The following is a 20576-nucleotide window of genomic DNA, read 5'->3' on the forward strand; positions in this document are numbered from 1 at the left end:
GCGAGTTGGTTCCTCAGGCACTAAGGCAGCAATAGTCGTCAGTCAGCAACGCAACTTGACCGCAGCACGGCCGACTGGGAACTCCTGCTCGCTTCCCCTCATAACCAGCTCTCCCCACGGCTGGACCCTATGTCCATGATCTTATTCGGCTTTCACTCAGGAATAGATTAAGTTATCTCAATTTTCCATTGACCTTTATTCACCATGGCGGACATGCCCATTGGTAAGCTAGCTTACCTATATCTGTTGCGATGTATTCCTGTCCCCACGCCAGTGTCACTAACGAGCTGTCAGTGCTCGACGGAGGAACCGGTTTCCTTAAGGTCGGATATGCGGCGCAGGTAGGTACCCAGGCCTTTAAGGCGCCAAATATCGCATATCAAAGCTTCATACTGACCCTAGCCTCCTCCAACAGAACTTCCCAGAGCACCAGTTCCCGTCGATAGTGGGGCGTCCTATCTTGCGAACGGAGGAGCAGGCTGGTGACATTGTCGTCAAGGATATCATGTGCGGAGATGAAGCCGCTGCAGCTAGATCGATGCTCCAAATCACCTACCCTGTATGCCTACCTCCCTACTGTTTGTGCGCTGCACCCACCCTCCACCTCAACACCCCACTCTCCGGGTTTCCAAAGTTGACATCTTGTTAATCTACCTTGGTACAACTAGATGGAGAATGGTATTGTGAAGAGATGGGACGACATGCAACACCTATGGAACTATACTTTCTACGATAAGATGAAAATCGATACCACCGGCCGCAAGATCCTGCTTACCGAACCTCCCATGAACCCGCTGAAAAACCGCGAGCAGATGGCGGAGGTTATGCTGGAGCAGTACAACTTCGGAGGAGTTTATGTCGCTATTCAAGCGGTCCTTGCGCTGTATGCTCAAGGTAGGCGATAGATCTCATCGAACTTCTAGCACTGTGGGCTTACTTCCCTGTTTCTCAGGTCTCAGTAGCGGAGTTGTCGTTGACTCCGGTGACGGTGTCACCCACATCATCCCCGTTTACGAATCTACCGTTCTCAATCACCACATCCGCCGACTAGACGTTGCAGGCCGTGATGTTACTCGGAACTTAATTGCCCTCCTGCTTCGCCGCGGTTATGCCCTCAACCGTACAGCCGATTTCGAGACGGTGCGCCAGATCAAGGAGAAACTCTGCTATGTCTCTTGCGACTTGGAGTTAGACAGAAAACTCTCAGAAGACACGACAGTGTTGGTCGAATCCTACACGCTTCCTGACGGCCGCGTGATCCGAGTCGGTAGCGAGCGATTCGAAGCTCCCGAATGTCTCTTCCAACCGCACTTAGTGGACGTTGACCAGCCTGGCGTGGCCGAATTACTTTTTAACACTATTCAAGGGACTGACGTGGATGTACGCTCGAGTTTGTACAAGGCTATCGTACTCAGCGGAGGAAGCAGCATGTATCCCGGTCTGCCAACGCGACTAGAGAAGGAATTGAAGCAACTGTGGTTGACAAGGGTCCTGAAAAACGACCCTGAAAGACTAAACGTACGCCCCCGCAACATTCCTCCACAGATAAAGGTGCACGTAAAGGCGAGCAGTACTAATCTCTGCGATAGAAATTTAAGGTGCGCATTGAAGACCCTCCACGACGACGCCATATGGTCTTTCTCGGAGGCGCGGTCCTTGCCAACCTGGTACGTTAATCCCCAACCCCAGAGTCCATCAGAGACTTACCAATAACTTCACATGACAGATCGCAGACAAGGACAACATGTGGGTTACCAAGCAAGAATGGCAGGAGCAAGGCGCTCGTGCTCTTGCCAAACTTGGCCCCAGATAGAGACACTTCAGCCAGTTTATGTTCAACCCACGAACCGGATAGCGCACTCCTCTCTTGTCGTCTTTGTCTTCACGTTGTCGTCCATAGTGAATGAATACTTCGTCGGGCCGCTCCTCTGAACTCGGATCTCAAAATCCCTTCCTTTCTTGTCAATATACATATCGCATTTTTATCCCCGTGCCCTTATATAGTGTTGGCGGGTCCTGTAGCTACTTATGGTAGAGACGTGAGATTTAATCCATATATCTATTTTGTTAAACATGTTAATTGTTGGGGGTGGGTATGTCTCATGGTGATGCTCTATTTCCAAGGATTCCCAAGTTTGTGCTCTGAAATGAAAATACAGGAGTAGCATGGTACAAGTCGTAATTGCAAGGCATCCGTCATGACCATGGAAAGAACTCCAACCGAGTACACTTTCCAAACGCCTCGCAAGTATATCCACAAAATTGATCCGGGTATGCCGATGGCAGGAATCGCCCAAAGTAAACATAAAGAGGATATGCAAGATAGGCAAATGACGAGAAGAGATGGTAGGTGAGTATATGGTTGTGTAAAAAAAATGTAATATCGGTCAAATCCAAGGTATATGTTTGGGCGAATCTATTCGTCGCTATCGGATTCGACATCGTCTTCCTCGATGCTTTTTTTCCGTTCTTCGTTCATCTCCCGATAAGTACTCCAGCTGAGAAGGAAGAATGCGAGCGTGATTAAGATGCCGCCGATTATGGATGCCAGGGAGAGAGGCTGACCAGTTCGGAACCAGTCAACGATGGCGACAAGGAAGATAGTTAGTAGTGCGGCCACGGATGAGAGGACAGGAGAGGTAAGCGAGATAAGGACCAGGAAGGATCCGGAAAAGGCTATTGCGAAAGAGCACAGAAAAGGCGCGCGGTCAGCTTTTGGTTGATTGCGTTGAGGAGAGCCGGCGAAAAAGAAGCGGGTTGGGTATAAAAATTCGGCCTTCATGGGTCGGGCCTAATGTGGCTGGGGAAAACTTACTAGCATTGGCAAGGACTGATATCATAAGCATCCATGCAGCTTCTCCTGTGGGCCACCGAAATTCCTCCAGACCGAGAATGTGAAGAATTGGGAGGGGAATCCAGAGGACAAGCAGGGTAAAGGATCCGATGAGGCTACCAAAGGTGTTTGCGAATATCATACTCCGGCCGGCGCTGGTCCCCTCTGGGGGACAAGCAAACCTCTTATACAGCACCTCATACAAGCCATATAACACACTGCCAATCCCAATAACGATATTCCCCAGCAGTCTAGCGTGCCCTCCCCGTTTCGCTTCTCCATCGGTGGCGCTCTCATCGTCCTTACCCCCATATGCAACAATCAGGACTCCGATTATAGCCACGGCAACCGAAAAGACCTTGTCAGCCCGCAGTTTGTCCTTGAGAAGTGGGATAGAGAATGCGTAGGCGAAAAATGCAGAGCAATTGTAGATTGCCGTTAAATCACTGGCCGTTGTCATGTTGACCGCAACGTACCATGAGCCGCCGGCAATTGTAAGCGCACTTGTCACGAAAGCCGTCATCTTGAGCAGGTAAAGAACTGGCGAGCGGTGGGTAGCATGTGATATGAGGTGTAAATCCTGCGATTCTACCATTTGGCCGGTCGTCCAAAGCAGATGAACATGGCGGCGCCAAAATGCCTCCCAGGAGAGTCTCCGTTTCCGTAGTCGAAGTATTAGGAGTTGTGCCGGCCAGAGGAGGGACCAGGAGCCGTGTGTAAGATACCTAATCATCCAAATAAGTCAGCAAACCTAAAGCTAGACAACAGAGATCCCCTTCCCGAAACTTACAGCATGCAGTACGGCTTGTCCCAACCCAAATCATGCTGAATGTACACAGCCGTTTCGGTCTGAACGACAAAACTCGCCAGGCTTAACAACAAAAACCCGGAAGCTATAAAATATCTCTGGCGAGTTTCCTGCTTCGCGAGAGCATCCGGACTTTTACTCCGCATGGTGGACCGTCTCGAATGGTGAAGCATAGGCCTGCCCTCAGCGTCGCCATACTCAAAGCCACCCCCGGATATCCGGCCTGATGGTTCATCTTCAAGGAGCGGTTGGTGGAAACGGTCATCTGATTGTTGGTGCATGCTCGCGCGAGTCGCAGACATCTCGTCATCTGAATGATGGGAGTCGAGAGGCAGCTTTGAGTTCCTCCCCTCGTAACCATCAAACGATTTTCCACTGGCTGAAGCCACCTTGTATTAAACAGGCCAGATATTTCGGCCAATATGGCATTGAGAACAAAGGGAGTGACGGTTATAGAGATCGGTATTCGTTCTTCAAAAGATCACATTGAAGAGTCGAAAAGACGTTGGAATATGGACTCTCGGGATCAATGAGAGATAAAGGTGAACGACAAATTAAGTCGCGTATATCTCCATTGAATCAACAGTTATAGTCGAGCCGTAATCGGATTTAGTGAGAGAGAGAATTCTGAAGGTCGATCAGCGAGATCTTGGAAGGACGGCGCAGCAACGTGGAAGTTCTGGGGAAATGAAAGATGGGGGGATCCCTGTGCCTGCCTGGACTTGTGACAGTCATTACTAAATCTGGTCTATCCTTCCGTTCCAGGTTTAGCCGGGTGACTACGCTGCGTGGCCTTAATCACGTGATCAACCCCAGGACTTGGCAGGAACTCAGCCTCCCTAAGCCCCTGCTCGTTGGGAACGGACACTTCATGGTGGTTGGACATAAGGTTATGCTTGTCCTGAATTCTAGTTTATCTCTTTGCGCACGCGCGCCTTGCTTCGCGTCCAATTCCAGCTCCTTCTGTCCTTCTACACCTTTGACTTCGGGTTGAACAGCGCCTCTTGGGTGTCGTAGGTATACTTGAGCTCGAGGTGCCAGTAATCGGGAGCGGTGGCTTTGGCGAGTAGCCAGGCGTCGTCCAGCGCGTCAACCACTTCCTTTGGAAGGGGTCCCTTCTGAACGTCTCTCAGGTTGCTTTCCAGCTGAGAAAAGCTACTCACACCGATGATGATTCCATCCCGACCATTGTCCTTAATATTGAGTGCGGAATGATGGTGGACCCATCGGAGGGCAGTTTCGGGCAAAGTTAGCCCGTACCTCTGGACAACAGGCTCAATGATGGCCAAGGCATCGAAGGTGGCATCTCGGAAATACCGTTTTCGGTATAGGCTGCCGTTATTTGCATTATCACTGAACCTTCCCTCGGCAGGAATCTCTTTCGTCTTATATTTGCCTGAGAAAATGCCGCCAGCAAGTGGATTGTAGATGACGATGTCGATTCCATAGCGCTTGCACACAGGAATTAATTCCGTCTCAATCGAACGAGCTTTGGAACTGCAAGTCAATATGGTGCTTTCAATCTGGGCAAAAATAACCGGAATAATCGGGATCGACTCACTGATGGCGTTGTACATTGCCTGGTATATTGTTGGTCGTACCCAGCCTCTCTCATTGCAGATTGTAACTATCTCTGCAACTTCAAAAGCTGCAAAATTGCTCAGGCCCAACTGTATAAACTTTCCCTCTTTGTGCAGTTCATTAACAGCCTCCAGTGTCTCGGCAAATGGGATAGACCGGTCAGGAGCGTGTAGGTAGAAGATATCCACCTGGCTCGTCTCCAGCTCACTGAGGGACAGCTCAAAATTTTCGCGGATAACTTCACGCCTATGATCGCCGGGTGTCTTAGGGTACCATTTTGTTGCCAGAGTCAAGCCCCGTTCCTTCCATTTTGCTTGCGTTGTGAAAGCTTCTTGCGATCCACCGACTATAGATCCGCGCGGTATCGACTTCGTTAAAACCTTGTTGTTGAAAGTAGTCCAAGCACTTGTTGAACTCGCCGAGAGAAGTTATCCGAGCTCCTTTTGATACGTCCGGCCCGAAGGTCATCAACCCAAGGATCGTTCTCGGGAGAGGATTCTGAGGAACGAGAGGCATTCTTGCACTGCGGGTAAGTTGCAACTGCGGGGTATGCAGGAGTGGCAGCCTGCTTATTAGATAGCGACCGAGCCTGATGGTGATGAAAGACTCAATAGTAACTCAAACTAAGTGAGTTTGTTAACAGATAGTTGCATGGAGAAAATCGAGGAAAATTTCCTTCCTGTGAAAAGCAGCATTCAAAAGTTGGGCATACGGCAGAACGGGCTTTGGGAATAGCTGAGCGGGGGGATGGAAACAAACTCCGTTTTACTGTGGCCCCACCCAACTTCCAGGAGCTGGCGCGAGCGATGCCGCCCAGACATGATCGCAGAATATGAAGAGCTCCAGCTTTCCTCAGAAGCAATAGACAGCATCCCTTCCAAGGGTGCTGTTTCCTGGGTAGCCTGGTGGCAGCCTTTTAAATTTGATCTCTCTCTGTCTCTATCATGGGAGCAGTTAACCTTGTCGCTGTTTGTTAGTGGTTGCGACTTTGGCACTACGATGATATCGTCATCATGGGAGCAGTCTAAGCCTGGTGCAATATACCTTAAAATAGCCAAAGGTGAATCCATTCCTGATTAGTTCAGTGGTAAGGAAGGTAGGTATCCAAAATGGCACAGGGGGTATGCAACTGGAGATCTGCTATATGCAGAAGGAGATTCCTTCTTTAAAGACATGGAAAGGTTGGGGTGTCTATAGAAAAAGCAAGAGCGCTAATAACTGTGACCTTGTCTATGTTGGAAAGAAAGACCTGGGTAGAAGACAGCATGGAGGTCAATTGATACACCTCGCCCTATACATGGTGTTTGAATCAACTCTAGTATTAACATGGCATCTAGCCTCACCTTCCGCTCTGGTATCAAGTACCCTTTCCCTTTATTGCCCTGCTCATTTTTACTTTCATCTTCTCTGACGGCTATTTGGAACTCCTATCACTACTCGGTCGCAGAGGTCATGTTTTCCACTATATGCAGAATGAGTGACAGTTTGCCATCACCAGGGCTAGATATTACACTGCAGAGCTTATCTACATACTGGAATACTTACATGAAGAGAATATTATTAGTTTTTTAAAGTTGGAGAATATCCTTCTTGATTTCTCTAGCCATGATACCCTCTACAAGCCAAGCGTCTTTAGTCCTGAACCATCAAATGAAAGAGATTGCATTTTGCCTGTGTGAGTTCTGTGACACAAAGATCCTAATGTCTGTTTAAAACTCTCATGAAGAGTGCAGCTGATTATGTATCACGCACTAAAGCCCTTGCGTGTGCAGTCAAGCAGCAAGATACTACACTTGTTATAATCTTGCTTGCAAACAAGGTGTGCTGCGACTTTGAAGAATCTGACTGGCCTCTTCCCCCTGCTCCCTTCTTCGAGGAATATGACTTGAATCTGTCCTGAATGTCTAAAGTACAGTGTCTAGCACCTCCGACTGTCCGCGCCGCAAGACTAGGTAATCTGGATTTGATCGCGTTGCTGCTTGAACATGGCGCCAATACTAATATTACATATAATGATCTAGGCGGCTTAATAAGAGAAAATGGTACCAGTGATTTAAAAATCCCTGATAAATTGGCATGTGGGGGCGTTGTTCAGATCACGATGGGGATAGGTTGTCCCGATATTATCCAAGAGCTTGTTGACGCCGGGGCAGATATTGATCCTGATCAGCCTGTCTGGTCGGTGCCTGATCATGTGTGTCAGCCTGTGCCCCGAGGACTGCGTACCTCGAGATTGTGAATGGGCTGAAAGGATTTATGGCGGGAAAAGAAAGGGGAATTGTCCCAAAGTAATGTATTAGATACTACATCCTGTCCATTGAGGAGAGTGAGAAAGTCAAAATAATATCGACGGTGTCTTACTTTAGATGGAAAGACATCTGAGTGCACGGAGATTCTATTTTCTATGCAATCTGACTCCTAACCCAAGACACCTGTACTTGCTGATGCCATTGCGATTAGCACCTTATATAATCAGGAGGTGATGGCCATGAATAGGCCTTTGCGATATTAGTCAAATGCGCGGTATATCGAGTCAGAGAGGCCTTGGAAAAGACATCGAAAATACGAACTCATATATTTGTTTGCAATGCGCCACTTGCTGGCCGGACGAGCGTAGTTTGTAAAGACTAGGCTTACGCTAGATAAGTACAAACATAACACACCCGTACTGTTGGCAATATTACTATATAACCCTCATGTCTCTTCATGGATGGTTGATGGATGTTAGTATTAACATATATAGCACACAAAAGAAGGATTTAAGCATTATTGGGCGTTTGGTTTAGGGGTATAACATTCCACCCGCAATGGAGAGGTCCTGGGTTCGATTCCCAGAACGTCCATTTTTTTTTTCCTTCTCCCCTCCCTTTTGTCACAACTATGCAGGCGCCCAGCCATTGCCAGCTCCCCGTCCAGAGATTGCCCTTGTGTTTTGGGCCTTTAGCCTGCTACCTGTTTACTAGACATGTCACCAGTGTTTGATTTTCTGGAGACTTGCTCTTGGCGTTCCTTTGGTAGAGCCACGGGGAAGGATTGGGGTTGTCTCTAACTACTGGGGTATGAATGACGAAGTGGCAGGATTAGCTTGAAGATAAATTTACACACCACCAGAACAGTCAAAGGCGAAGCCATATGATATATCACGGACTCATGATAATACATACCATAGGAAACAAGAGAACTGATATGAGGGGGGGAGAGGGAATTTCATGGTCAAGGGGGGGTGCGCCAACAACACGTATCCTATCCCCCTGAATCTGATATCTTCTGTAGCTTGATAAATGATCCAACAACCTAATGTTTCATCACCAGCAGGAACTCGAACCGTGAATACTGATACCAAAGGGAAAGAATCTATACGCATTCCCAACTGTCTTATCCTTTGCACTGCCAGACCCCTCATACATGTTACGGTAAGGCCATCGACAATGCTGACGCTTGAAGTCGATCCCTGCACTCATGGTACCATTTACAAATGCAGACCCCCGTATTCTATCTGGAGCGATCCCTTCTTCAACGCATCGCACCACAGCCATCAATACATTCTCGTTCAGCTCTAGACTTGCCGTGTTGCGCGCAGTATTTCCGATAAAAGCCGCCCCCGGACCGCCGCCGCAATGCGCCATTCCCGAGATGCGAAGGTAACGGTAGAAGTCATCCTATTTAGACGACGACAAACCCATCGTCTGAGTGTCATGTTCATATTACCTAGGCGAGTTGTCGCTGGAGATGGTCCCGTCTGCCAGTCCGTGGTAAGGTAGCACCTTGCCATTTCTGTTCTGAAACGCAGAAAGATCGCCTTCCCAAGTCTTGATGTTGAACAGTTTCAACGTCGATAACGTGACGTAGTCCTCGGGATTGAGGCTGAATGGGTCCCATGTGGCGTCATTGAAGATAGTGTAGTGGAACCAGTCTGCTGCTCCGAAGGGTTGCCCTGTGAAGTAGGTTTCGGAGCACCTGTTAGCTCTGTCCCAGGCTGCTGTTGACGCCCAGCAAGGGCGTGTAGGTTTTCTAGAGTGTCTGGAGCTGTGGTGCTGTAAAACAGTTGCTGGTCTGTCTAGCGTGGCAGAGAAGATGATCAGGATTGTAGTTGCATAGGTCTGGTGACTTTAGAATTCCTTCACTTAGCCCATCTAATGTGTCCCACTAGGCCAGGACATCCTGGTGGATAGCTGTCCACATGTCCATGGGGATGAAGGTGGCAGTGCCGACAGGCCCAGTTAGCAGGAGAAAGCCGGAGCTCTGGCAACAACTTTTAGCATAATGGATATGACATACTCAACCATACAAAGAAAGTGGATCTCAAAACCAGCAATGTTCTTGGCTTTCAACATAAATTCTTGGGCAAATCTTTGCATATGCTTTCGGGAGCGTGATGGTCTATCAGGTGAACTCTTGCCTAGAAGGTCTTTCCATGTCTGTAAATGTTTTCTCTAAAGGAATATTCGGAGGTTGGTTGGTGGTTGAGAATCACTTTTAAGTTCAAAAAGCGCGGTCAAAATCAAGGTGGTTGACGGCTCGGTCGGGTGAACCACTCGGTCGGAAATTACGTTAGCTCGAGCCTCCGTGGCTCATAGCCGCCGTTTATCCCGGCCGTCGATTTTCTTGATAAGATGCGGACTCGGTTGCTGAAGGGACGGCTAACCCACCGTCACGGGCATCGAAAGCTGCGCTGCTGTTCCATCACAAGTTTTGGCTCCCTAACCCCACCACCGCCTCTTCATCGCGTAAGACAGGACTCAGTGAACGAGTCGTAAAATTCAACTTCCACCATGGCAACGGGAGATTGTCCGCGATTCTCGATCTTGGTCATCAATCCGAACACCTCAACGCATATGACCGATGCTTTGGTCCCTATCCTAGAGAACCTCGGATATGCAGACGTCGACTTTGACTACTTCACAGCTCCACAGTCAGAAGTAGTCACTCTTCCAGATGGTCGAGTCATTTACGGTGTGCCCAGCATAAACTCCGGTGATGATTCAGTCCTGTCAGCCCTCCACTGCAGACCATTTGTGGAGCCGCTAGTTTCGAAATATGATGCATTTCTTGTCGCCTGCTATTCAGCGCACCCCCTCGTCGGAATGCTCAAAGAAGCTATTGAGAAGCTCGAGGATGCAGCCCTGCTGGAGCTTGCGCCAACTGCGAACTTCAAAAGGAAGTATGCGACGGGGATCTTTGAAGGGAGTATAGTGACATCCCTATCACTGGTCAGCTCATTCCAGCTTACATGGGACGGGGGGTTCGGCAAATCACAGGCCAAAGACGCGTTCGGCATTGTCACGACTGGTAGCATTTGGAAGACTGAGCTTACCAATGCTGTTTCAGATATGTTCCTCAACGCAAGTGATCGTAGAGATTCTCTCGGACGGTTTGCTGGTGTGGAGACTACAGGGCTCACGGCTGTCGAACTTCACACCACTCCACCTGAAGAAGTGCGGCGGAGGATCATCGAGGCTACGGAGAGGTTGATTAAAGCCATTCCGCGACCCGTCACTGCAATTTGTCTGGGTTGTGCGGGTATGGCTGGGATGGAGGAAGCAGTGCGGGAAGGTTGTGTTAAGGCATATGGGAGAAAACAAGGTAGTCGTGTTAAGATAGTCGACGGTGTTGCTGCTGGGGCTGGGTTGCTTGTGAATGCGTGCAAAGCTGGGCTCTAGGATGAGCTACTTTCCTTGACTCGGCAGATCCATAGCGGTAGTATAGTATGAGGTTTGTTGGAATTGCCGAATGACCTTCATCGAGTTCATAGACCCAAGTAGCAGGGTATCGACCCTCAGATGCCAATTCTATCAGGTGGCTGAGCTATATGGGAGCTCTCGGAGAAGACGAAGTCGCTACAGGATTGGCAAAGATTGTGCTGTGAAACAGCAGCTAAACTGGATATTGGCTTCCTGAAACTGACATTGTTGTTCCTATTCGATAAGAATGTGAACCAGAAGAAGCTAGATTGATCGTGGTGCTTTGGAGTGTGTGAGGAAGATTAAAGGTCCTACGTCGCTTTCCATGTTGGCCAAAGGGGCCCCACTGACTTCAATCAAAACGGACAACGGAACGCGCGACGCGTTGACCTCAACCACCTCGACGTCTCCGAGGTCAAGCAAAAAGATGCCCAGGTACGCCATAATGCAGGACGATTCCATGCTCATCTGTCGGGGCACAACATTGTTCCAAACCTAATCTTTTCTGCAGAGAGATAATTACAATCCAAGCCGGCCAGTGCGGCAACAATGGTGCGATTCCCAGATGAAAGCCTCCCGCCCAAAGCCTCCTTCTTCGCTTGCTAGAATTTCGGACTTCTTTACACCATGATGACCGATACTGATGGAATGTAATTGCAGTTGGGAGCCAGTTCTGGCAACAGCTATGTCTCGAACATGGAATAAGCCAGGATGGAAACTTGGAAGAGTTTGCGACGGAAGGCGGTGATCGCAAGGATGTTTTCTTCTACCAGGTGAGCATACAATCTGTTTCTAGGACTAGTGGTCGCGCAGTGGGTATGCTAATCTGTTATTTCCTAGAGTGACGATACCCGATATATCCCGCGAGCAATCTTATTAGACCTAGAACCGAGAGTAGGATACCCATCTGCGGAGGGGCTTTGCGGGCAGTAAGCTGAAGCATTTGATCAGGTCCTTCATGGTATCCAATCCGGTCCCTATCGAAACATCTACAATCCAGAAAATTTCTTCATTGGACAACAGGGCATTGGTGCTGGGAACAACTGGGGCGCTGGCTATGCAGCCGGTGAGGTTGTCCAGGAGGAAGTTTTCGATATGATTGATCGAGAAGCGGATGGGAGCGACTCCCTTGAGGTAAGATAGTCGCGGATCGAAATCGGGTTTGGGGATTGAAGGCGACAAGATATCGGGCTGACAAGGTGCCAGGGTTTTATGTTTCTACACTCGATCGCGGGAGGTACCGGTTCGGGTCTAGGAAGTTATATCTTGGAGCGGATGAATGACCGATTCCCTAAGAAGTTGATACAAACCTACTCCGTTTTCCCAGATACGCAGGCCGCAGATGTCGTTGTAAACCCGTACAACAGTCTTCTTGCTATGCGACGACTGACGCAGAATGCTGACTCTGTTGTAAGGCTTCCTCCCACTTTGAAGGACCGTTGTATGAAACTAAACTATTGCCAGGTTGTCCTGGATAACGGTGCTCTCTCGAGAATTGTCGCAGACAGACTTCATGTACAAGAACCATCCTTTCAACAGACAAACCAGCTTGTATGCATAAGTTTTTATCTCCGCGTCGAGTGTTTTTTGCTGACAACTTCTAGGTATCTACTGTCATGTCTGCTTCTACCACAACTCTCCGATACCCCGGCTACATGCACAACGATCTCGTGGGAATTATTGCCTCTCTCATTCCCACACCACGAAGCCACTTCTTAATAACCTCATACACCCCCTTTACTGGAGATAATATTGAGCAGGCGAAGACAGTCCGGAAGACAACCGTTCTAGATGTTATGCGCCGTCTCCTACAGCCGAAGAACCGAATGGTCTCGATCAATCCCAGTAAATCCAGCTGCTACATCAGTATCCTCAACATCATTCGGGGTGAAGCGGATCCAACGGATGTGCATAAGTCACTGCTTCGCATCCGCGAACGACGATTAGCATCGTTTATCCCTTGGGGTCCTGCGAGCATTCAGGTGGCTCTAACGAAGAAATCACCATACATTCAAAACACACATCGCGTCAGTGGGTTGATGCTCGCAAACCATACGTCAGTAGCCACATTGTTCAAACGGATCATCCAGCAGTATGACCGCCTGCGAAAACGAAATGCATTCCTTGAGCAGTACAAAAAAGAAGCTCCATTTTCGGATGGACTTGACGAGTTCGACGAAGCTAGGGCAGTTGTTATGGATCTTGTCGGAGAGTATGAAGCGGCGGAGAGAGAAGACTACCTAGATCCAGATGCAGGCAAGGCGAAGGATGTCGGGGTATAGCGGCAGTACTTTTGAGTTTTACATTTCCCTTTTTTTTGTTACTTTACGACCATTAGGATGACCTGGCGTATTCCGAGAAGGAAAAGGCGTTTCATTTTCAAATCATTTTCTGATGTGAATGCTTGCTTTTTTGATCTCAATATATGGTGCGGAGGTCAGGGAGAAATGTGAAAAAAACAAGATCCGGTTGAGCTTTCCTGCAGCTGTCCAGCGATCTCCGACACTCCTTGCCGCAAGTCTCGATTTGAGTCTTTCTCTCCAAGGCAGGATCCAGGAGACTGCGTCTCAATGAGTTGACAAGAACCTCGAGAAATCAACACTCTGCTCCGGCAGAACGTGCGGAGGTTCGATGGATGGAGTCAAAGAGCGGATGGCTGGAGGCAGGCAGAAGTTGCTTCCCCGCTCCTTCTCCGCACGGCTGCTGATACTGTGGATCAGCGAAATGTATGGATGGACCTGAAGAAAACCTGGCTGGACTTCTTAGGTCCAAGTCTCCAAAGAAAGACAATAAATTGGCTCTCCATCCGCATTACACGTTGCTGCTGGTACAGGAACTTGGCCAGCGGATTCGCTGGCAAGCGCGGTTGGGTTGTCCGGTTTGCCCTTCTAGTGTACCAATATTTTCGTTGGGGGCCCAATACCGACATCAACCGTTCGTGGGAGCCGGAGATTTTTCCTTCGAACAAGGAATATTTGCCGGAGTTCGACGGAGAGGAAAGGCTTGGCCTGGAAAGTAGCTGTTGAGAAATATCGGCATGCGGAGTTGCGGTGGCGGTGAACTATCAAGCATCCATGCCCAAGATGAGGGGATGAATTCCTATCATGAGACACCTGAGGTCGAAGTTGTCCCAACTTCTTCAATTCCATTGCTGGGGAACTGGATCCGCTCGCTTGCAGCCAGCACAGACACCAGACGGCGGATCTGCATCCTGTGCGTTGGGCTGATGGTGTGCGACTGCGAAGACCATCTGGTGTGCTGCTTTGCTCGGTACAACTGTATAAAGGTACCATGCAACTTGGCGTTTCCACGTTGGACAACGATACCGTCGACGACTATCTGCAGAGTCCCCGGAATGAGAGACCCCGTATTGATGGGCGGATGAAGGGATTACACGAGAGTTGGGATCATCTCTCGAACTCATGTGACGACTAGAAAGGGGGTTAAGGCTTGTTGAGCTGAGATCTGGCCAGCTGTTCCTATCCTCCTCTCCGTGAGCGCTGGGCTCAGAATGGACTGAGGAGCAAGGAGATAGTTCAGACTGATGAGTGCCCGGCCTGCCGAGGTTGCATGCATTGGTGGACTCGTAAGGTCCTACAGCGGTTGGGTTGGGAATCTTGTTCATCTTGTTCATCTCCCTCCCTCCTGTATTCTCGATTTCTTGTCATGTTCCTCTCCAATCCCTCCCCCCGCCCGAATGGCGACATGGGGAAATTGTTGTGCAGAAGAATGTCTAAGGACAGACACAGATGGAGGACGCCCTCCGTCGCCAGCTGGGTCAAGTTGAGATAAATGTGCGCAGCGTCTGGGTCGGGATGATTAATCAAGACGCATCTTTCAGCAGAGACCAACCAACCCAAGTTGAAGCGATTCTTGGAAGCTTCCAGGGATCCACCTCGCCTCAGGCTTTACTAGTGCCAATTCTGGCTGGGGTACCGTCGAAAGGAAAATGCTCCCTTTGGTAACGTCCCGACCACGGCGATCTTTTTGACTCAGCCAGGCTGCCCGTGAGGCGATTCCGTAAAAATTGGCTTTGCGCTGCTTTCGCCTCTGCGCACCCCTTCCAACTTCCCTTCTCTCTGAGTCTTTGTCCTTCTCTTGCCTCCCGACATTCGGTTTGCGTTTTAGTTCAAGAATCCCGCCTAGTCTCCCTCCTATATATACCGTCCTCTCCCGTCCCTACCCTCGGCCACCCTTATCTCACTCTCCTTATCTCGTTCGCCTCTCCTTCCTGGCCTTGTGACCGATCGTCTGTCTTTCTCACCACGTCATCCTCCCCGTCGTGACCCCCCAACCTTGATTGCAACAAATACCGCTCCGCCGACGTCTATCTCAGGAAATAGCCTCCCGAAACTCAACTCAACTCATCGTTTCCGTCGAACAACCCGTCAACAGTTATCCAGTCGTTTCCGTGCTCCCGGTCCGACTTCGGCATCCTCTCCATATCCTCATCCCCACTCCTTTTACTCCTCGCCACCACCCAATATGGCTCCCCGCAAGCCTCGCTGCAGCTTCAAGGAGTGCAAGGAAGCCGCCCAGCGTATCGTCGGTGACTGCACCTTCTGCAACGGCCACTATTGCTCCAAGCATCGAATGCTTGAAGCTCACTCGTGCACAGGTCTTGAGGACTGCAAGAAGGAATCTCACGCCCGGAATGCGGACAAGTTGAACAGCGAGCGGACCCAGGTCATCAAGGGTGTATGAAGCCAATTCTCCAGTCCACCCTCCGTTGAATTGGCACGATTTCCTACAGGTTCAGAGCCTCGGATGTCGGCGGTTAACACGACACCACACTCTACTGCACGGCTTTCCTTTTGTTTTTGGTTTTACTGTCGTCGTTAAGCATCGTCAATTCTGGGTTGGGGCATCGAGTTTTTTCCGCATCTTACGCGCGGCGTTAGCCTTCTGGGGAGTTGATATTGTTTTCTTTCTATCGCATGGGTTCGAGATCGCGCCAGTCTATTGACGTCTCCGAGCGGCGGCCACTCAGCCCAAGTCATTTTCGCCCATGGGGAAGAATCTTGGGATCATTTTCAGACTATCATCTTGTCCATTGGCGTGTCACATAACCAAGCGGGTGTGGGTATATACACTGCATATTATTGACCTATCATTCGTCCGCTATTCTGTAAAACATCGCAGAGTTGAAGCGTGGCCGTAGACGTCGCCAGTAGCAACCTCCGCTTGAGCCAGTGAGCGTGCAGAACGTAGCCGGCATCATCCCAGCACGGCAACCTTGGAATTGAAGCCCGCTCAAGGGACTTTGTCCCCAATCCTTCAAACGGGTAGGTACATAAACTGGCCTGAGCCGTTAAAGCGGAAGAGCGAACCATACGCGGCAGTCGAAAAAAAAAAAATAAAATAAAATAAAATAACAATAACAATAAGCATCGAGCCATTGTCCTGCCTTAACCGGGGCCGATTTTTGGCCTGTAAAAAGTGTTAGTATAGTCAAGCTGCGCAGTGCAGACGGCGGTAGAAGGCATACATATCGTGGTGTTCACTCAGCCGGCTCAAATACTTGTTCAGCTCCTCCACCCGCTCCTTATGAGTCTTGACTCCATCGCGCTTCAGGCGCTCTTGTAACTGTACGCGCATCAGCCATGCCCGTCGCCACATCTGGAAAGCGAGTGTTGAAAAACAGCCCAGGGATAGCCCACGCATATAAAAAGCAAAGCCAGGACAAAGTACTTTTCTAAAACGGCGGGACTAGAGGCAAGAAGAGAGAAGAAAGATGATGAAAGAAATGCAACATACCCGTTTCCTCCTCATCTCCTCATGCCTCCTCTCAGCCTCCGTCTTCGCAGCCGAAGTTGCGGAACCCTCCCGGCTGCCTTCACCACCTTGCACTGCACCAGCAGAGGATGATCCCTCCCTCGACTGATCTTGAGCAGCCTCCTGCTCCGATGGATCGCCCGCAGAGACCTCCTTCTCTTTTCCCTTTTCGTCCTCAGCTGTGGGAGCCGAGCTCTTCTTGCTCTTCTTTTTCTTTACCCGGCCGTCGCTGATTTTGGAGCCTTTGAGCTTGAGTTTTCCGCCGCCGCCGGATGAGTACGCATCCATGGTGGCCGCTACTGCTGTCCCTGGATCTGCGTGCGGAATCTCGAGGGTATGCTATTTCCAGTTGGCGAAAAGGGAAGGATATGACGGAATGGGTGTGGTCGCGGTGCTGCTTTGAGCATCCAAGTCATGTGACTTTTTGAGGTTATCACAGTACAACGCCCTCGAAGATGCATCAAGCATTTTATAGAACTTAGAAGAATCTGGCAATTTTGAAGCGCTGTCCAAAGGTCCTTTTTTTATATCGTCAGACTTGAAAAAAATTGTGGAAACTCATTGAGAGATACTGGCTTCGCCCCCTACTGTTATGTGCTTATTGCGATACAATATTTTGTGACCCTTTAGTATATACAAATGTATTATTGAACCACACGACACAAAAGCTTAGGTGTTCATTTCGAAGTCTCAGCATCGATATACACCCTGGCACTTATTCTCCTAGATACAGGCTCTGGATGTACGCATATTTCTCTGAATACTATTTGAATCCCGAAAGCATTCTATTGTCGCAAATCTCTCAATACCTATTCCATCTAAAGTGCAGGTGTCGTTGATTACCAACCACCTCTGCAACAGGTAACCCTCCGTTCAGAACTCAGAATGCTGACCCCGGACTCTAGTGCACAATCAGCGAAGACTACTCAGAAGCTGACCACCCCTTCACACTTGGTATGAGCATGTTCCCCTCTCTGAGTATATTTACTCCACTGTCCTAGACCAACGTTTTACCAAGCAGATGATAAAGAGCTAGGTGACTGATGCCGGTTTATTTGAGGAGTAAACGCAGATCCCGTGGTTGCTATTGAAGAACCCAAGAGGTGATAAGGCAGAAGCTGGGAAAGCTTAAGAAGGTGTATAACTCAAAAATCCCTTGGGATATCTAATAGGATACTAGGTGGCTCTGAAGGAGGCTTTGGTCCACGACTCCGCGCCGATCTGGCCCCCCTTATTGGGTTCTGTTTTGGCTTTCTCACATTTGTCTGTTATGATGGGCTTTAGTGATTCGTTGTCGGTCCAAGTTGAGTCTTTTTTACACCTCCAGTCCGTTTGGAGTACTTCGTCTGGAGCCGAGTTTCTGAAATTGACGTCTAGTAATAATGACCTCAATCATCATTGAATTATCATTGCTATGGTTGTGGCCAAATAGTACCAGTTATATCGCGGAACCCACCGTGGTTGAGTGGATCTAAATTGCTACCAGTATTTTCAGTCCGCGTTTCTATGTTGGGTTCACTAACAGGCCGAGTAAATCATTCAGCAGGTCTATGCGTAACTAATCGAACGGGATAGGCCGCAGGCTTGAATTCCCACCCATCCGTCTGCGCATCTCAGCCCCAGCGGCAACAGTGCTTGGCACCTTAATTCCGCAGCAATCGCCAAAGTAATCAGTATGCTGGCTTTGATCGTGAGCGTTGCCATTGCCGTGCTCGTGGGTATGTCCGTCGTCCTCATCCTCCCCAGCTGCAAGTTCACCCATGCCCGGTTCAGCAGGAAGTAAACTTCCAAACAAGAAGTGCTGCATGATGGGCAGTTTCCCAAGAACTTCCTTGATGAACATTTTCTTCATTCCACTCTCGATCTTGTTCCAACTCTTAGCCCCGGAAATATCATCTAGCATGGGACTATGCCACCGTAGACCCTTCACAGTCTTCACACTCTCAACCCACCGCACCTGGTCCAGATAAAGATATCGATCTCCTTCTTCGTCTAAAATGGCGGTATTGTGAATCGCCAGCGGCGTAATATACGGGTGTCCAACAAGCTGAGCCGCACCAAATAGAAACGGCAAGAAATGAAAATCGTCAAGTCCCCAGACACCATGCGAGCCCGCAGGCTCAAGGTAATACGTCGACTGGACATCCCGCATAAGATACATGTAACGCACATAGACGCGGAACACAATCGCCTCGAAATCTGTCGTCGAAAACAGTCCCAGCTGCCGCAGGCAAAGTAGCCACATCATAAAATTCAGCTCGTGTCCGGAGCCATAGTCAAGTCTATCCCGCGAGCCAAGCGAGTGAATGAGGTACGTGGAAATCTCCTCGATTGCGGATTCCTCTTGTATTCCTAGGATGTCTCGGTGCCATACTGCACTTTGCGAGGCGACATCGTCGAACAGATCGCGGAACGCGGGGTTACCAAATCTGGAGCCCCCTTGATCAATGGACGGGTGGTTTTCTACGAGGGTTCGGACATTATCGACTATTGAAAGGATTTTGGAGATATTTGCCGATATGATGTTTGCTTCTATGATGGGAACAGCGCGACCTCGCACCGAGTCGGAGAGACCAAAAATAAAGGCAAGGACGAGAGTGTAGGTCGGTGAGGAGAGGAAAGTTTCATGATCCTTTTTGGAGAGAATTCGGCGAACGGAACGCGAGTAACTGTGGGACGATAGGTCCGGCGGGCTCGATAGTGGTGGGGTGACCGGAGCCGGGTCTCTGGAGCTTTGGGATTTTTTTTGTTTCGCTGCTCGGAGTTGTGATAGTTTTTGGGAAAGATCTATCTTTTGTTTTGAATAGGAAACCGGGTTCGAGTCCATGTTGAGAGCTGGACGGCGAGTTGATTGTATGAAAGAAAGTTGAGACGCGGCAGCGTGGATGATGTCAAGTCACCTGCAAATGTCCTTGGCTTCCCAAAGCAGTTAGCGCGTATACTGGATATACATTCAATCAATATAAATTGGACTTTATGACTGTAGATAATTCACTCATGGCCGGCGGAGAGTGGTAAGATGATATTGGCCATTATAAGACGGGGTATGTTTGTGTGACTTGGAGGAACACGACATTAGCTCCACAACCCTTCACCCCTTCCGATCTTGAATCTCTCCCCTCTTCTTCACCATTTCTGCTATACCCTTCCCAGCCTCCGTGCCCAGATTCTCGAAGCCATTTATAACGCCTTGGCGATCACTGGGGCGCATTTCCTGACTCATCTTGAACTTTCCTTGCAAGTGGTCGATCTTGATCTCAATCCCGATGATGTTCTTCTTCAGAAGGTCAACGTAAGAAACAGGCGCATCTGATACCTCCCAGGGTGAGGAAGAGCCCATGATCAAAGTCTCACACTGTCTCGACAAATCTTCAATCTGCGTCTGCAGAAATGCCGACGTTTCCTCAGATTTCGAATCACAATAGACCCGAATCTTGCCGTACGCCTGCGCAGCAGCATAGTTCCAGGTGGGAACAACCTTCCCGGTTGCAGGTTTGGTCTCGGTATAGAATTTTGGGGTCACATAGTGGTGATGTGGGCCATTGAATAGTATTAGAACGTCGTCTGCTAGCTCAGGCCCTGCCATGCCTTGCTCTTGTTGCGCCGCCAACGCTTCCATCAGTGCTTTCGCCTGCGGGTTCTGCTTCGCCATGTGGCCGCGCAGCACTCCATTCGAAAGACTTCCATCGGGTGTGTCTGGGACATCCAACACGAATGGTATATGGCTCGATTGGATAACCGGGTATAGAGGCGATTTAATAGCGGTTGTCAAAATCCCCAGTGGGTTGTCGCGGATGAGTTGTTGGATATTCAGGATTTGTGTCTCTGCATGAACAGCTCGCAGATACATGTTGGCTGAGAAATTGTCGGAGACTGTCCAAACTGTAATGCGTTGGAA

General features: G+C 49.3%; 8 protein-coding genes and 1 non-coding gene across 9 annotated transcripts; 4 read left to right on the forward strand and 5 right to left on the reverse strand.

Moving 5' to 3' along the window:
• Nucleotides 1–204: 204 nt before the first annotated feature.
• Nucleotides 205–1813, forward strand: BJX67DRAFT_370901 (actin-related protein 2; the record flags this gene model as incomplete). The annotated part of the gene is made up of 7 exons (XM_071030988.1): nt 205–223; nt 295–341; nt 416–559; nt 669–894; nt 953–1518; nt 1590–1667; nt 1727–1813. The coding sequence occupies 7 exons, from the start codon at nt 205–207 to the stop codon at nt 1811–1813; spliced, it is 1167 nt and encodes a 388-aa protein (XP_070888281.1).
• An 85-nt stretch (nt 1814–1898) lies between these two features.
• BJX67DRAFT_25206 (uncharacterized protein) lies at nt 1899–2507 on the reverse strand. Its single transcript, XM_071026246.1, has one exon. The coding sequence runs from the start codon at nt 2304–2306 to the stop codon at nt 1983–1985; it is 324 nt and encodes a 107-aa protein (XP_070888282.1). The 5' UTR covers nt 2307–2507; the 3' UTR covers nt 1899–1982.
• Nucleotides 2386–4096, reverse strand: BJX67DRAFT_25259 (DMT family transporter). Its single transcript, XM_071026255.1, has 3 exons — nt 3624–4096; nt 2816–3558; nt 2386–2676 (listed from the first exon to the last, which is right to left on the reverse strand). Exons 1-3 carry the CDS (start codon nt 3941–3943, stop codon nt 2417–2419), a joined length of 1323 nt encoding a protein of 440 aa, XP_070888283.1. The 5' UTR covers nt 3944–4096; the 3' UTR covers nt 2386–2416.
• A 516-nt stretch (nt 4097–4612) lies between these two features.
• BJX67DRAFT_370902 (aldo/keto reductase family protein) lies at nt 4613–5738 on the reverse strand (the record flags this gene model as incomplete). Its single annotated transcript, XM_071030989.1, has 3 exons — nt 4613–5130; nt 5203–5568; nt 5603–5738. The coding sequence occupies 3 exons, from the start codon at nt 5736–5738 to the stop codon at nt 4613–4615; spliced, it is 1020 nt and encodes a 339-aa protein (XP_070888284.1).
• Nucleotides 5739–7993: 2255 nt separating this feature from the next.
• On the forward strand, nt 7994–8065 carry BJX67DRAFT_t43. Its single transcript has one exon. It is a non-coding gene; the product is annotated as a tRNA-Ala (tRNA).
• Nucleotides 8066–9994: 1929 nt separating this feature from the next.
• BJX67DRAFT_370903 (gamma-tubulin mipA) lies at nt 9995–13185 on the forward strand (the record flags this gene model as incomplete). Its single annotated transcript, XM_071030990.1, has 7 exons — nt 9995–10742; nt 11564–11676; nt 11744–11797; nt 11855–12037; nt 12110–12313; nt 12368–12454; nt 12508–13185. The coding sequence occupies 7 exons, from the start codon at nt 9995–9997 to the stop codon at nt 13183–13185; spliced, it is 2067 nt and encodes a 688-aa protein (XP_070888285.1).
• Nucleotides 13186–15388: 2203 nt separating this feature from the next.
• BJX67DRAFT_379328 (uncharacterized protein) lies at nt 15389–15607 on the forward strand (the record flags this gene model as incomplete). Its single annotated transcript, XM_071032543.1, has 2 exons — nt 15389–15452; nt 15522–15607. The coding sequence occupies 2 exons, from the start codon at nt 15389–15391 to the stop codon at nt 15605–15607; spliced, it is 150 nt and encodes a 49-aa protein (XP_070888286.1).
• A 500-nt stretch (nt 15608–16107) lies between these two features.
• Nucleotides 16108–17137, reverse strand: BJX67DRAFT_25315 (uncharacterized protein). The gene is made up of 3 exons (XM_071026265.1): nt 16661–17137; nt 16392–16489; nt 16108–16333 (listed from the first exon to the last, which is right to left on the reverse strand). The coding sequence occupies exons 1-3, from the start codon at nt 16964–16966 to the stop codon at nt 16312–16314; spliced, it is 426 nt and encodes a 141-aa protein (XP_070888287.1). The 5' UTR covers nt 16967–17137; the 3' UTR covers nt 16108–16311.
• Nucleotides 17138–18236: 1099 nt separating this feature from the next.
• Nucleotides 18237–20528, reverse strand: BJX67DRAFT_370904 (uncharacterized protein; the record flags this gene model as incomplete). Its single annotated transcript, XM_071030991.1, has 2 exons — nt 18237–19513; nt 19823–20528. 2 exons carry the CDS (start codon nt 20526–20528, stop codon nt 18237–18239), a joined length of 1983 nt encoding a protein of 660 aa, XP_070888288.1.
• Nucleotides 20529–20576: the final 48 nt, after the last annotated feature.

This window comes from Aspergillus lucknowensis (genome assembly GCF_044049455.1).
Source record: "Aspergillus lucknowensis strain CBS 449.75 chromosome Unknown BJX67scaffold_10, whole genome shotgun sequence".
Lineage (NCBI taxonomy): Eukaryota > Fungi > Ascomycota > Eurotiomycetes > Eurotiales > Aspergillaceae > Aspergillus > Aspergillus lucknowensis.